General features: G+C 43.0%; 1 protein-coding gene across 2 annotated transcripts in view; it reads right to left on the bottom strand.

The window, feature by feature from the left end:
• WBP1L (WW domain binding protein 1 like) overlaps positions 1 to 14865 on the bottom strand; it is a 57148-nt gene that overhangs the window by 13616 nt on the left and 28667 nt on the right. For both annotated transcript variants that reach the window (XM_081157920.1, XM_081157921.1), the window contains exon 2: positions 1030 to 1132. In XM_081157920.1, coding sequence (XP_081014046.1) covers positions 1030 to 1132 — 103 coding nt within the window. The remainder of the gene's footprint in view (positions 1 to 1029; positions 1133 to 14865) is intronic.

Raw genomic sequence — 14865 nt, 5'->3', positions numbered from 1 at the left:
AGTACCATGAAGATCAGAGTACAAAGTGTGTTAGTGAAGTCTTTAAGCTTGGGTTTCTCCCTGAAGACCACAGTAATGTCACTACCCTTGTGCAACTCTGGAAGGTACAAGTGGTCCCGGCCTCAACCAAACCAGTGGCAAGATAAGGACTGTCTCCACAGGGCATTTAGCTGACAGTAACAAGTTAGGTGCACTGTAAAAGCCTCCAGACACTTCAACTTTCCAGCTAGGGAATAAGCACAGGGGCCTCCCTCTTTCTAGGAGGGCTCTGTAGGCAGGGAACTACAGAAAGATTATCCCTTTGACAGAGACCTTTAGACACAGAAGCAGCTCCTTGATGCTCCACGGGGAATTCTAGAACCTTGTTCTTATAAAAAAAATAAAAATAAAAATGGATTTACAGCCATTCACAGAGCCCAGCTCGGTGCTCACAGCAGCTTGGCTGCTGCAATTTCTCTTCAAAAAGATGGCAAGCCTGGGAGTCTGGGATGGCCAGTGGAAAGATCTAAGTGGTTGTCACTGATGGGCACATACTGGAGAGAGCATGAAAGAGAACCCAGGCAGGAGTTTCTGCAGCAGACCTGGTAAACTTGGCCTCTTTTTTTTGTTTTGTTTCTATTGATTTCAGAGAGGGGAAGGGAAAGGGGGAGAGAGATAGAAACATCAGTGATAAGAGAGAGTCACTGATCAGCTGCCTCCTGCATACCCCCACTGGGGATCAAGCCCGTATCCCAGGCATGTGCCCTGACCAGGAATCGAACCGGGATCTCCTGAGCCACGCAGACCGGGCACCACAGCCTCTTAAGAAGGTTCAGACCATACTCTTCAGTCTTCAACCCACAATGTGCAAAGAGCATCAGAGTGGTCGTCCTCTACAGAGGAATCACTTCTGGAACCTGGAAACTGATTATACTTGCCAACAGTGCCCCCCGAGAGAGTAAGAGAAAGGCTGACCAGTCCACGGTTTCTAATAACCGGAGGCAGTAACCAGCACCCTGGGGTCCAAGAAACCTCCAGGCAAGGACTTACACCAGAGTTCATAGTAGTAGTTGCAGCACTGAGACTGTCCACAGCAGTGTCCTGTGTCACAGATGTAGCTCTGATTGTTGGTACCCACACAGGTTTCCTTATCCTAAAAAAAAAATTAAAAAAAAATTAGCATGTTAAACTTTTTCTCATCCCCCTCTTTCTGCCCATCTGCTCACCCTCCACCCGAATGTTTGTGCCAATATTTATTCCATTAAAAAAAAAATATTAGAAAGAACAGCAGATTTAAGGGGGGAAATGGTTTATTAAAGGGAGAAGAGGTCCTGGCTGGGTAGCTCAGTTGGTTGGAACATCATCCCCATGCACCAAGGTTGTGGGTTTGATCCCTGGTCAGGGCATATACAAGAATCAACAATGAATGCATAAATAGGTGGAACAGCAAATTGACGTTTCTCTCCCCCCCATTCTTCTCTCTTTAAAATAAAGAAATACATATTTTTTAATGTCCACATTTTTAAAAAAATTAAAGGGAGAAGAGGATTCAGCACACAAAGCTGACTGGCAAAGAGCAAGGTTCTCCTCAGACAGGAAAGGGTTACACCACTTTCTTTATATCCAAGCAGAAACACTGGGTGTTCCAGTGTTATTTAAACTCAGCTGGTTACAAGGTGATGCTTCTCCACTAATTAGCAGTTTTCAATAAAATCGGCTTTTCTGTGAAAGTTCCTGGAATAATTAATGCAGTATATATTCTAGGATTAGCATCCAGTCATTCCATCCTTCCTTCAAAACACAAGATCTCCAAGGTTAATTATAGTGAATCAAGAGAGCTAAAAAACCTGCTGCTAAATTCTTCACTTTTAAGAAAAGGGGTGACCTGTTCAAGTGACCTAGTCCAATTTCAATTTGCTAGATCGTTTTTTGCTTATCGAATGATCTCTTAATAATCTTGACTGGATCTAGGATTCATCCTGTCCCTTGTCAGGGTCAGCTACAGAAAGGGCACTGCTGAGTAACCATTTAGCAGTTCGCCAAATTCTATTCACAGCGCTGGGGAACAGAGATGAAAGTGAAAAGGGTTTTTTTACATTTCATACTTAAAATATGAAATACCCCACAAGCCGACCTGAACTTCAGCCCAAAATGTTCTCTGGACCATAATGTATAGAATGAGACCTATAAGTCACCTCTATCTGGCTTTCAACATTCCTTTAAAGAAGCAACACATGCATTTACTGGACACTGTTTTGTGCCAAGCACTGGGTTGGTTATGAGGGATATACAAGGATTGTCCCTATCCTCAAGAAGCTCAGAGTTAAAAGTGAAAAAGCCCTGCTCAGCAAAGAAACTAAAACCACAGTCTCGTGTTTGCTGCTACTCAGGCTGACCCTGCCCACAGCACACATCCGGGCATGCCTGCCAGTGGAAACTAAAGTCAGATGGTCGGTTCATCCTCTCTGGGCCTGGCTTTACTAGGCTGTCTACTTGGCCAAGAGTATAAACAAAGTATGCCAGTGACTATCTACAGGGCTAGAGGCTGGAGAGCAACAGTATAGGCACCTGAAACCACAGGGAGAGGACCAGAAGAGCTAATAACCAGATCCCTGGCTCAGCACAGCTTTCCACCACACATCCTCAGGTGTTTCCTGCTCTTTAAAGAGTCTTACACCCATGTAAAAGGGTTTAGGAAGAAGGAAACATGGGAAAGGCATCTGTAAACTCTGACAATGAGAGTTTCACAATATAGCAAACAATTCTTCCTGTCTTTGCCTCCCTGTGTACACTGTATGCAGAATGCAACTACCTAGGGGGTGGCTGTCCAGTGAGAGGTCTCCTGTGAGGCCTGGCGCACATACAGAAAGCAGATTTGTGCTCACTTTTACTAAAACACATGCTCTCTGACTTCAGAGTAAAACACTGCTTTCATAAGGACATAAAAAAGTTTCTCCTGCCCTGGCAGGTGTGGCTCAGTTGGTAGGGCATTCATCCTGTGCACCAAAGAGTTGTGGGTTCGATTCTTGGTCAGGAAACATGCCTGGGATGCAGGCACACAGGAGGCGTCCAATTGATGTTCTGCTCTCACATCCATGTTTCTCTCTCTCCCTCTCCCTTCCTCTCTGTCGGAAAAAAAAAAAATCAATAAAAATATTTAAAACAATAAATATGTAAAAAATTAAAAATTAATAAAAAATATTTTTTAGAATTTTTTTTAAGTTTCTGCCAACTCTACCAAGTCTTGAAATGCCATTCTTCTGACACTGGCTCACAAGAACACAGTTCAAAGTGTCCACATAGTTTCTAAAAGAGGCCATGCTGCCTACACCCTGACACATTAAAGAATCCAGTGATACTTCTGCGTCGGGAAAATTCACCAGATGAGGTCCAGGCTTTGAACACAGAGCAGCCAAATGGTCCTAAGTGAGGCGTGGAATGGAACGTGTTTGAAATCTAAACAAGTGGCATCCTCATGACCTACTGGTGTCAGCTTTTCTCTTGGCTCTTCCATCCCGAGGCAGGAAGCCTGATATAAACAGGACCCCACTCTTTTTTCCAGGGAGAGCAGAACTATAACAGCACCCTCTAATTCAGTTTTTCAAACACTTTTTAACCAATATACCTTGTTCCCTGTTCTCCCTCTGTCCCCAGATAGAGTCCCTAAGCTCCCTGGGATGGTCTTGATTATGGGAATTGTCATTTTCTGCTACAGGAGAAAGGAAAAACTGCAGGCAGTTAAGGAATATAGGTAAATAAGTGGCCTCATGGACATTTAGCAAAATGAAGATTTAGGGGTAGTGAGATGTGAGGGTCAAGATGAACTCCTTCAGAAACAAGAGACCTGCTGGTGTGAGAAAAAAAATCTAGGCACTTTGGGTTTGGTCCCAGCTCTACCACAACAGAGGAACAGAACTTTAGTTAGGTTACTCAGTGGTCCTAAGACTAGTTAAGATGCTCTCTAATGTCCCCCTTCAACTCATCCAGTCTGACACAACAGCGCTGAGCCAACTCAAAAGCTCCTGAAATCTGTCTCTTCTCATTCAAAGTGACAGCAAAGAATAGTGTGTGCAAACGCTGCCTGGTGCTTTCCATCCTCCCCTGTAAAGAGGAGCTTAACAGCTGTTACCCAGTGTACTCTCATAGACCTCCATGACCTCCATGTGGCTCAAGATCCACTGTGAGGCAGAAGTGATCAAGAATCAGTCAGATCTGGGTTCAAAACCCAATTTGTTAACTTATTACACCCACTATGTTTATTAACTGTGTGAGCTTGGGTAAGTTACTTTAACTTCTCTGAGCTCTTGATATCACCATTATTTTGTTAGCCATTATTGCCAGCATGAAAGACCATGCAAACAGCACTTTGCATTCACTTAGAACTCTTTCAGAATAGCAAAGTTCATTGGCAATGTGAGCTGCTCCAGACACACAAAGAACAGAAAAAGGAGCTGGAGAGAATGCAATGGAGAGTTCAAATATGGAAAATTCTCAGCACCCTCTATGATTATACTTTGCTTTTCTTCCGAGCATCTTCAAGCACTTTACATACATTGTGTTGCTCAGGCCAACTCTTGAGGAGCGACCAGGAAATATCCCTCCCACCCCTCTTGCAGCAGAGGAGAACCAGAGAATGAATTGTACTCTCCCTATGGGCAGGAGCTCTGTCTCCTCCTCCTCCCCCACCCCGAATATGAGCACAGTGCTTGGCACAGAAAGGTTTGCTTAATGAAACAATGGCAATGCAACCTCCATGAAGGCGGAGTAACCTGGGATGGAATATAGCTAATGTGTACTGAGCACTTGCTATGTGCCAGCAACTGTTTTCAATGCCTGACAGTACTCTTTTATCTGAACTTGAAAGCAACACTATGAAATGGGTAGTATCAGGGAACTGAGGCGAAGAGAGGCTAAGTAATTTGCCTAAGGTCACGCCGCTAGAAAGTAGTGTAATCTAGTTTGTCAGACTTCAGAGCCTGAGCTTTTAACTATTATTAAGCTATAGCCTCCTTGGTTGAAGTTATACTTCCTCAGTTGCTTTTTCCACTTCAGTTGCTTAAATAAATCCAATGAAATCCCCAAGTCAAATAAAATCAACATTTTATCTTTGATGGAACAGATAAGGACCCTGCCCTGTGGAGCTCTTTGACTTTGAGAACAGGATCCTTCCTTTTCTACTAGTCAGTGAGGAGGGGCAACATGCCTGGGACTCCTCCCTTCTTTGCTCAAAAGGTCATATTTTCACATACCGATTTTCTTTTCTTTTCTTTTCTTTTCTTTTTAAAATATATCTTTATTAACTTCAGAGAGAGGAAAGGAGAGGGAGAGAGAGAGAGAGAGAGAGAGAAACATCAATGATGAGAGAGTCATTGATCTGCTGCAGCCCACAACCCGGACATGTGCCCTGACCGGGAATCGAACCCTGATTTCCTGGATCCTAGGTCAACGCTCAACAGCTGAGCCACGCCCGGCTGGGCCACATACTGATTTTCTGAAGAACAGAATGGTGCTTCATCCCAGTGTGGAACACAGGGCCTACATTCCGTCCTTCCAAATTTACTGAGTATCCCGCACCAGCACTGAGCTGGGGAGGGCCCACAATGGGAAAATGGCTAAAAGCAGTCCTGATGCCTATCCTTGAGGAGTCTGAAGTTTCCAGGGACGTGGGGTGGAGTAACCACACAGATACAACTGCAGCTAGGAGGGGAAAACACATGATTCAGTGAGAGTTACAACAGTAAGACCTAGCAGCTAGTTAAGAAGGTCCAGACGGCTTCTGGGCGGAAGGCAAGTTGGAACTGAGATAGTCAGGATGGTTGGGAAGTTAGTAACAAGGGAAGAGGGACAGGAAGAACATTCCGGGCCGGGGGAGCAGAAAAGCAAAGCCCTTTAGCTAGGAATGGCTGAGGACGTAGGGAGAAATGTTGGGTAAGCAGGGACCAGACTGGGGGGGGGACGACCACGCCGCAAGATCAGATTTGTATTCTATTATTTTTGTTTATTTTCTTTCAGATTTGCATTTTAAAGATACCTTCTTCCCAGCAGTTTCATTTGCATAAAACACCATGGCCAAAAAAATGCTAGAAGGGTAAAACTTCACACAAATGAACTTTGTGCAAATAAATGACTTAAGCTTTTATGCCCAGGTGTTTTATCTCAGGAAGGACAGTGGCAATGACCATTAGGATCCTCATGTGTTACAGGTATGTGACTTCAAGCCCTTGTACCACAGTGACCAGCTCCAAGAGATGGGGCACATGTGGTCACTAAACAAATAGCACAGGCACAAAGAAGCAGCAAGAATGACCAACACGGAGCTGGAAGGAACATTTTTACAGTGGAGAAGGATGGACGGCACGCCCTTGCACATGTGCAAAACATTATCTCATCTCTTTGGTGGCAGCAGAAACTGTGGGACTAACAACATTTTCCTTAAGAGTTTCCAGGTCTTATAGTTGCTATTCTTAGCTGAACCACTGTAAAGGTCAATTTAATCAGCACAAGAACTTTCAAAGTGCCAGCATAAAAAGAGACACTGGGCGGTAATAGTTGCCCAGGGATGGTTTCAATTTGCCAATTTATGGGGCTGGAAAGCTCTGCTAGCAACTGGCAACAGCACCTTCATGTTCTTAGGAAAGCACTGAAGTTTTCAAGTTTAAAAGTAAAAAAATAGGAAAACTGAAGTATTTCACAGGATGCTAAAACACTATCTTGGCTGCTAGCTATGAATGAATTTGGAGCACCACCTCTGGTTTTCCTTACAGGGAAAAGAAACAGTTTCTAACGGAAATATCCAATTCCACGAATCAAGTAACAAGTTATGTTGTTGTTTTTATATCCTCACCTGAGGATATTTTTTTCATTGCTTTCAGAGAGTAGAAGGGGGGGAGAGAGAGAAAAAAAAATCCATGAGAGAGACATTGATTGGTTGCCGCCTGCACGCACCCTCACCAGGGCCGGGGATCGAGCCCGCAACTGAGGCACGTGCCCTCGGCTGGAATCAAACCCAGGACCCTTCAGGCCGACGTTCTAAACACTGAGCCAAACCGGCTAGGGCAACAAGTATGTATTGATACTCCTTCCCCATGTGCCAAGCACTGTGCTAGATGTTACAGCTACAACAATGAGCAGGAGATTCTGGGGGAAGAGATCCTGCTTCTGGCAATACTGCTGGGTAGGTAACTTAAAAAAATTATTCTGTCTTCTAGAAATACCGTCTATATAACCATATCCTTTTAATTACACAGCTGAGCTTGCAAGAAAGCAAGGAGGATCCCCAGGGACCAAAAATGTTGTGGGGAACTAGAAACTACACTGGTAAATGAGGTCAAGTCTTTCCAGTTGCCCTGGAAAGTGGCTGTTTATTGCTCTTGGACATACCTGAAACAGGGAATTGGAACTAAGCACCAATATAAAGTGAGGATCCTTAAGCAGAGAGAGAGCAGACTAGGGAAAAAAAACTAGCCCATTGGGCCCTGGCTGGTGTGGCTCAGTTGGCTGAGCACCATATCCAGTGCACCAAAAGGCTGCAGGCTCGATTCCTGGTCAGGGCACATGCCCAGGTTATGGGCTCAATCTCCAGCAGGGGGGTGTAGGAGGCAGCCGATCCATTGACTGACTGATTGATGAACGTTTCCCTCTCACATCAATGTTTCTCTTTCTCTTTCCTTCTCTCCCTCTCTCTCTAAAAGTCAATTAAAAAAAAAACTCTAAAAAAATAAAACAAAAAACTAGCCCACTGGTACACAGTGACAAAAAAGCTCTGAAGTGAGAACAAAAGAAGTATCTCCTCTTATAATCTGTAACCACAGGCCTTTTGCAAGCTAATTTCAGACTTAAATTGCACTACTTACATGGTCTGAGAATCCCCAACCCAAAAGTTTAACACAAAAAGTGGGCTTAGGCTGGCAATAACTCTGTGACAGCTGCCAGAAGAAATGTAAAACTCTAGTAAGACCCACCCTCAATCAGGGCATGAAGGATTCCCACAAATAAAGCTCTGTTAAAGATGAACTCACAATACAAAATACAAAAATTTATGCAGAAATAATACATCACAAAAAGATGGGAAATTCAACAAATAGCAGGATAAGACTTTCTAAAAAAAGAAAATAGAATGACCATATAAACTATAAAATACATGTTTCAATTGATTAAAGCCAAAAAGAAAGAATGAAAAACATACTGAAAAAGAGACAGCAACCAAGAAGTCTGGGGGAAAAATAAAACTTGTAGAAAAATAGTTATTGAAATTAAAAACTAAACAGATGGGTTACACAGAGATTAGACCGGTGTGACTGAGTACAATGAATCTCAGGCAGAGTAGTGTGAAAGGAAGAGCTGAGAATTCAGGAGAAGCCAGACCTCAAGTACTTTGTACAACATTTAAAATAATATCCAAAGTATCACAGTTTGTAAATTCATTGTTGGCTAACATAGCTAGTTTCTCCTTAGTTGGTGGAGATTTGACTATCAAAATATTTTTGCAACTCTCATATTTACTTTTCAACTTGGACTCCTTCCTTTATTTTTACCCTGCTACCCAAGTTGTAGCTGCTACTGCAGAGTAAGCAACAAAATCAACTTTCCTTCCATTTTTGTTTGGTTTTGGTTAATCCTCACCAGAAGATATTTTTTCCATTGATTTTTTTTTTTGGGGGGGGGGAGGAACACTGATAGGTTGCCTCTAGCACAAGAGTCAACCGAGGCCAGGAATTGAACCCGCAACCCAAGTACATGCCCTTGACCGGAAATCAAACCTACGACCCTTTGGTGCATGGGCCAATGCTCTAACCACTGATCCACACTGGCCAGGGCAACTTTCCTCCCATTTTTAAATCAGGAATGGTTTTCCAGAAAGTAGACCAAATTCTAGCACTGCACATCTACTAAAGTGGAGTTCTATCTGATTTTGGTAATGCTCTATGACCAAAGTATAAGAGAGGCTTCATAAACAAGGCATATTTGAAATGGCTAAATGAGAGGTGATAGCAAGCAACTTTAACTTAGAATCAGATATTTTTGTTCTATTCTAGATAGAATCTTCAATTTCTGAAAATGCAGCAATTCTAGGTCTTTAGAAAAAGACTTGCAGGTGGTCATAAAAAATAGTCTTTAAAAAGTTTTGTGGGCTGTAAATAAATAAATAAATAAATACTTTGTGGAATTACCTATATTTTACAATAAGTTAAGCTCATTTTTCCCCTAATACTATTGCTTTTAAGGCTGTTTGAAGAACTGAGGAAAATAAGTAGAATTGTTCAAGGACACACATTTGTAACTGGGTTTAAGGAAGTTACGGAAGACTTGGGAATAAAGGGAAGTAAGTTCTGTCAGAGGAATGATTCAGCAAGGAGTCCTGGACTATCTATTAGTCTAACCTCCCTCTCTTTGATGGTAGGGATTGTTATATATTATTTTTGTCTCCGTCACAATATATACTATATATGACAATTACACCTTTAAGCTTTACTAGCTAAAGGAGCTCCGATAAAGGGCAGGCCATAGCTAAGAAGTTAACCAAGACTCTGCTTTGTATGGACTGGGATATTAGGAATGAACTTTTATGCTGTTTGGTTGAGTTCAGTAATTTTCCAAAAGGACAAATAGCCGGGGGCAGGTTCCCCTAACCAAGCCAGTAAATCTCATCTGGTGAGATTCAGGCTCATCCCTCAAATTGGATAGTGTGCCCTTAAGTTCTCTATACTCTAGCTTCCAGGGCTCAGGAACACCCAGTCTCCCATCCTCTAGTTGTAAAGTGCCTTTAAGGGTCAAGCCAAAGACTGGAGCTACTGAGAGATTTGAGAAAAGCCTAGAACCAATGGGGGCAGCTGCCACTTCAAGATTTGACTTAAGTGTATGCTGCTGAAGGGGAGTTCCAGAGGCCCCTGATGGATCAGGGACAGGGGTACATTTACTTCAACCTGTGAGGGCCCCCTGGAACAATTCTAACAGTCTTCTCTTAAAGAATCTGAGGAAGGGCAACACAGTGAGTCAGAACTAGTCAAGAGCACCTCACAAGTAAGTGAACATGCCCCAAACTAGCAATGAACACACTGAGACAACAAATGCAACAAAATTGAGATGTTTCCCATGGGTCCAAAATCACCTGGGGTATTACAGTGGTACCTCCGTTTTCTAATGTAATCCATTCCAGAAGACCGTTCAAGTTCTGAAACGTTGGAAAACTGAGGGATCAACAGCCAACAGCGGGGCCTCAGTATCTTGCATTCAGTGGAAGCCGTGTGACATGTTCTCCTTCTAAGGCGTGTTTGAAAACCGAAATGTTCGCCAACAGAGACGTTCAAAAACCGAGGTACCACTGTAGTTAAGAATGCAGCTTGTGCTCCGGCTGGTGTGGCTCAGTTGGCTGAGCATCATCCCATGCACCAAGAGGTTGCTGGTTCGATTCCTGGCCAGGGTACATGCCTGGGTTTCGGGCTCAGTCCCCAGTAGGGGTTGTGCAGGAGGCAGTCGATCGATGTTTCTCTCTCTCCCTCTGCCTACCCCCCCCCTAAAATCAATAAAAACACATTTAAAAAAAAGAAAAAAGAATGTAGCTTAAGAACCTCTGGGGACAGACTGAAGAAATCTGCCATTTAAAACACACTCCCCTGATTATGCTCATATATATTCAAGTCTGAGAATCACTGCCCTAGATTTATAATAAATGTAAAATATACACAGTTCTTGTCCCCTAAAAGTGGAATATCTAATATTCTTTTTCTAGAATCCCAAACACATCCCAACAGTTACCCCCAAGACTAGCCACTTAGAATCAAGACACATTAAATTATTTATAATTTCCCTGCCTCAGTCCATAAAAATATACACACAGTATATCATAAACATAATTTTTTTAGAAGTTAACATATCAGTTGGGTACATTCCTATCCACACAGCACTGTTGCTGTCAAAGCTGCAATGCAACTGGATCCTCATTAAATAGCCCCCAAACAGAGCAGCCAACAAAGAAATTAAAATCCATTTCCTGTGTTGCTATTAGGAACCTGAATAACAAACTCAGATAAAGCCACTTGACCCTGGTAGGAAAATCCCAGAGCAAAGACTGGAAGTTGCAACATATCCCATGGTTTTATTAAAAGCTACTTGTCAATGTCCTAGTGCAAGCAGGCCTGCAGGGTCCGGCTGGCTGCAGCAGTATAGGACATTGGATTAATGTGCCCCTCTTTCCTCCCTGGACACTTAGAAGGAAAAGCAGTCCTGCCTTGAGGTACTCCCCCAACACCCCCCATCACTGGTCACAGAATAAATGCACTGAGAAATGTGGCATTTCAGCAAGAGCTGGTGCAGAGCTAAGAACAAAATAGCAGGTAGCACGCAACAGAGCAAGTGGTACTTCAACTGAGCAGGAAGGCAATTCAGCAGACTTGCCATGTTGGTCTTTTCTGTCCCATGTTGTATCACTGCCTCTCCTGCTACAAATCAGGGATTGCAAAGTGGTGGCCCTTAGGATACAATGGGCCTACTAATGGTATCTTTTTTTCCCAATGTTTTTTTAAAAAAATGGAATTACCTGTCAATATTTTAAAATGAGAACAATTCATACAGAAATTCAGGTTTTCAGATTCTCTTGAAAATTCAGGACACATATATTAGGGCCTTAGGGCCAAATTAGGCTGAGTCACAGATGTTCATGAGCTCTGGCTCTGCCACAGCCTTCCCAAAAATCCCTACTATCCAATACCCCATCTACTTGACTCAAGCCTATCTGGCCCCTGTGGGCATCTGATCAGCTTTTGTTGCTCTCAAGTTCAGTAAGAGATTGTTCATTCCCTCACCTTGAGCTTAAGACATGCCACAGAGGCCCAAATATAAACACAGCAGACAACTGAGGCTCAAGAAACACCTTATACACAACTGTAAAATAGGCACCTGGACAAGGAAAAGGGTCCCTCTTTCATCCATGTGGGAAATATCTCTGCAGTCAGGAAAATCTCCTGCCACAACACTCAAGAGATGCGATAGAGCCAAGTTCTGCCCAGAGACTGTTAATCAAGCATTTGGCTCGGCGTTTTTATCTATGTTATATATTCCCCTCTTTACAGGAAACTAAGGAACTAAGGTTTAGAGTGGTCACACAGCTAGAACAAGTTTTCTGGACCTAAAGCCCAAATTTTAGTGGAAAGAATTTCATGCTTAGGTGTTATCCTAAACTTTCCTACTAGATGCTGACAGGCACAAAAAACAACAGATAAAATGTGAACTTTGTCTTTGAGGAACTTCGTAATAAGTAAACTGTTATATTTAAAAAAAAAAAAAAAAAAATTTAGCCCTGGCCAGGCAGCTCAGTTAGTTAGAGCGTCATCCTGATATGCCAAGGTTGCGGAATCAATCCCCAGTCAGGGCACATATGAGAAGCAGCCAATGAATGCATAAATAAGTGGAACAACAAACTGATGTTTCTCTTTCTCTCAAATCAATTTTTTTTTTTAATTTTTTAATGTTTACCTTATCTTATGGATAAGGAAGTGACACTTAGCATAAGGCTGCAGATAACAAAACTGGGATCCTCAAAACCCTGGTCTGGCTTTTGGTTCAATATTCTTTCTATGACTGGCTTCTAGCTCATCAAAGCCTTTGTTATATCTTGAAAATGGCTCCTGATCAAATAAAATACTTCTTTGAAAGGGATCTGAAATAATGAAGGTACAAGTTAATTTGTTGCTGATGTGCTTTAAACGGGATTCACCAGTTTCATTTGACAGTGAAGAGCACACGTGGGGTCTCAGGGGCAGAGTCCTCATTTTAAGCAAAATTCTAAAATCAACCCCATTTTTTGCCAGAAGTTCTATCCCACTGCAGCAGGCTTTTGTTGAGAGCTAAAGAAAAAATAACGGGACTTGCCTTGTGTGCCTGTTTGTCTAGAGACCAGTAGCAGAGATCTAATGCCAATGAAAAGTTCAACACTTCGAAGAAACGGTTTACTTCTACCTTGAACAAAGGGTCACGTTAACAATGGTCTCCCTGCAAATAGATAAATTTTTTTTTAAATCTTCAGAATCCAGAGGCTCCATCTCCAAAATACGCTGAATAACTTTAAAGACCTTTCTGAACTCTAAGATCTTATTCTTAGATTAAAAGATGGATTTAGAAAAGGGAGAATTTAGTATGTTATCAAAGATAGATTATAATAAACCCACACCACAGTAACAGGCACCTGGCTTGAAATATGGCCTGTTATTAAAATAACTGCTGTCTAATTGTTCTTTAAGCTACATACAGTTATTTGGGCACTACTGAGTTCCTATTCTTCAGGGGGTTGCTTATGCAGATTATTCAGATTAAGTGGTGAAATGTCAGTTCCAGAAGGGCTGGATGTACTGGCCATAAAAAATTAACTCTACACGTATATTCTTCACCAGATATAGTACCCGCTCACAGGGGCAACCAAGATGTCACAATTCTAAGTCTCTGAGCAGACAATTAACACATATTGCTTAGAACGCAGCAGGAAAAAAGTACACCTATTCCCCCTTTATTAAAACATTCCACATTCCCTGAGGCCTGTGAATTCATGACTACTTCCTAAGCAAAGTGGACCCTACCACTCATAAGTAGATTCCAACCCACAGTTTCTGGCACTATTGACATTTGGACCCCGATCATTCTTTGCTGTGAGGATTGTCCTGTGCTTGGTAGGATGTTTACTAGCAGTGTTGGCATCTACCCACTAGATGCAGGTAGCAACACCCCACCCCCCTTGTTGTAACAACCAGGAATGTCCAAACATTGCCAGATGTCCCCTGGAGAGGGGGGCAAAACTGCCAGACAAATTTCACCACACAATTTAGTGCAGATCATGTTCCGTTCAGTCTTGTTGCCTGATGGCATCATGGACTTCCCAATTATTCTATAAATTCCCTGAGAGCAGAACTGATGTCAGTCTCTCAAGTGCACCTACCCTAGCAAAGGATCAGATATCCAAAACCTACAGAAAGTACTGATCCTGGTGAGTGACAGTCAAGTAACTGCAGGGACTGGTCCTGCCTGGCACTCCCTGTGCCTCTTAGCTACCAGGTACAAGAAAGGATCCTCCAAGGGTTAAGCCAAGGCTGTGGTGATGTGATTTCACATAACTGCCAAGAGACCTACCCATGGCTCTTTGGCCATGACAGGTTTACAGTAACCCAGCACAACCTGAGCCTGGTCCATTAATCTGGAACCTCACCCAGAGACCAGGAGCGATTGCATGTTCTATTTTTGTTGGCAGCCTGCCCCAGCCTATCCTGGGCCTTCTCACCACACTCCAGAGCCACACCCAGAGGAGTGGGAGGTCACAGGTATTCACACCACTGCCTGGTGGGTAACCAGGGATTTCCAAACCCTTGATGAAAACCACACGATAAATTGGGCAGTATTTGAAACCAAGAATTGAGACCATGTGTCACAGTTCAGTGGAAGCTCCTGAGAGGAGTGTGTTAAGAGAACCAAACAATAATAAATACTCTGGCCTCCTTGATGCAGTGCCCAAGGGAACCAATGTCTTATATGCAACACAGTCCCAGCAAACCCTCAGCCACTTTCAGGAAAAGAAGTCACCATGTTACACTCCAGCCATTGTCAAAGCATGTCTCCTGAAATGCCTACAGCTTTCCACCACTGCCCCTCCTCTCCCTTTCAGTTAAAAGAACAAGATAAATCAAGCCAGCCACCTAAAATTGAATCAGCATTTCCAGCAACCAGCAACAGAGGCCTCTTGTGAGGTCCAGGGTTCGAGCCCAGCTGAGGCCTGCCCAGAGAAGCAATGGCCACAGAGGGGCAAAGAAATGGCTAAAACAGGTCAACCTGCAGGGATGTTTCAACTATAGATTAGCACAAACAGTCAAGAAATGCTTGGGGGGGGGGGGAGGCAGAGTTAAGAAA

This window comes from Miniopterus schreibersii (assembly GCF_964146895.1).
Source record: "Miniopterus schreibersii genome assembly, chromosome: 14".
NCBI lineage: Eukaryota > Metazoa > Chordata > Mammalia > Chiroptera > Miniopteridae > Miniopterus > Miniopterus schreibersii.
This window is presented reverse-complemented; position numbering and strand designations above follow the sequence as displayed.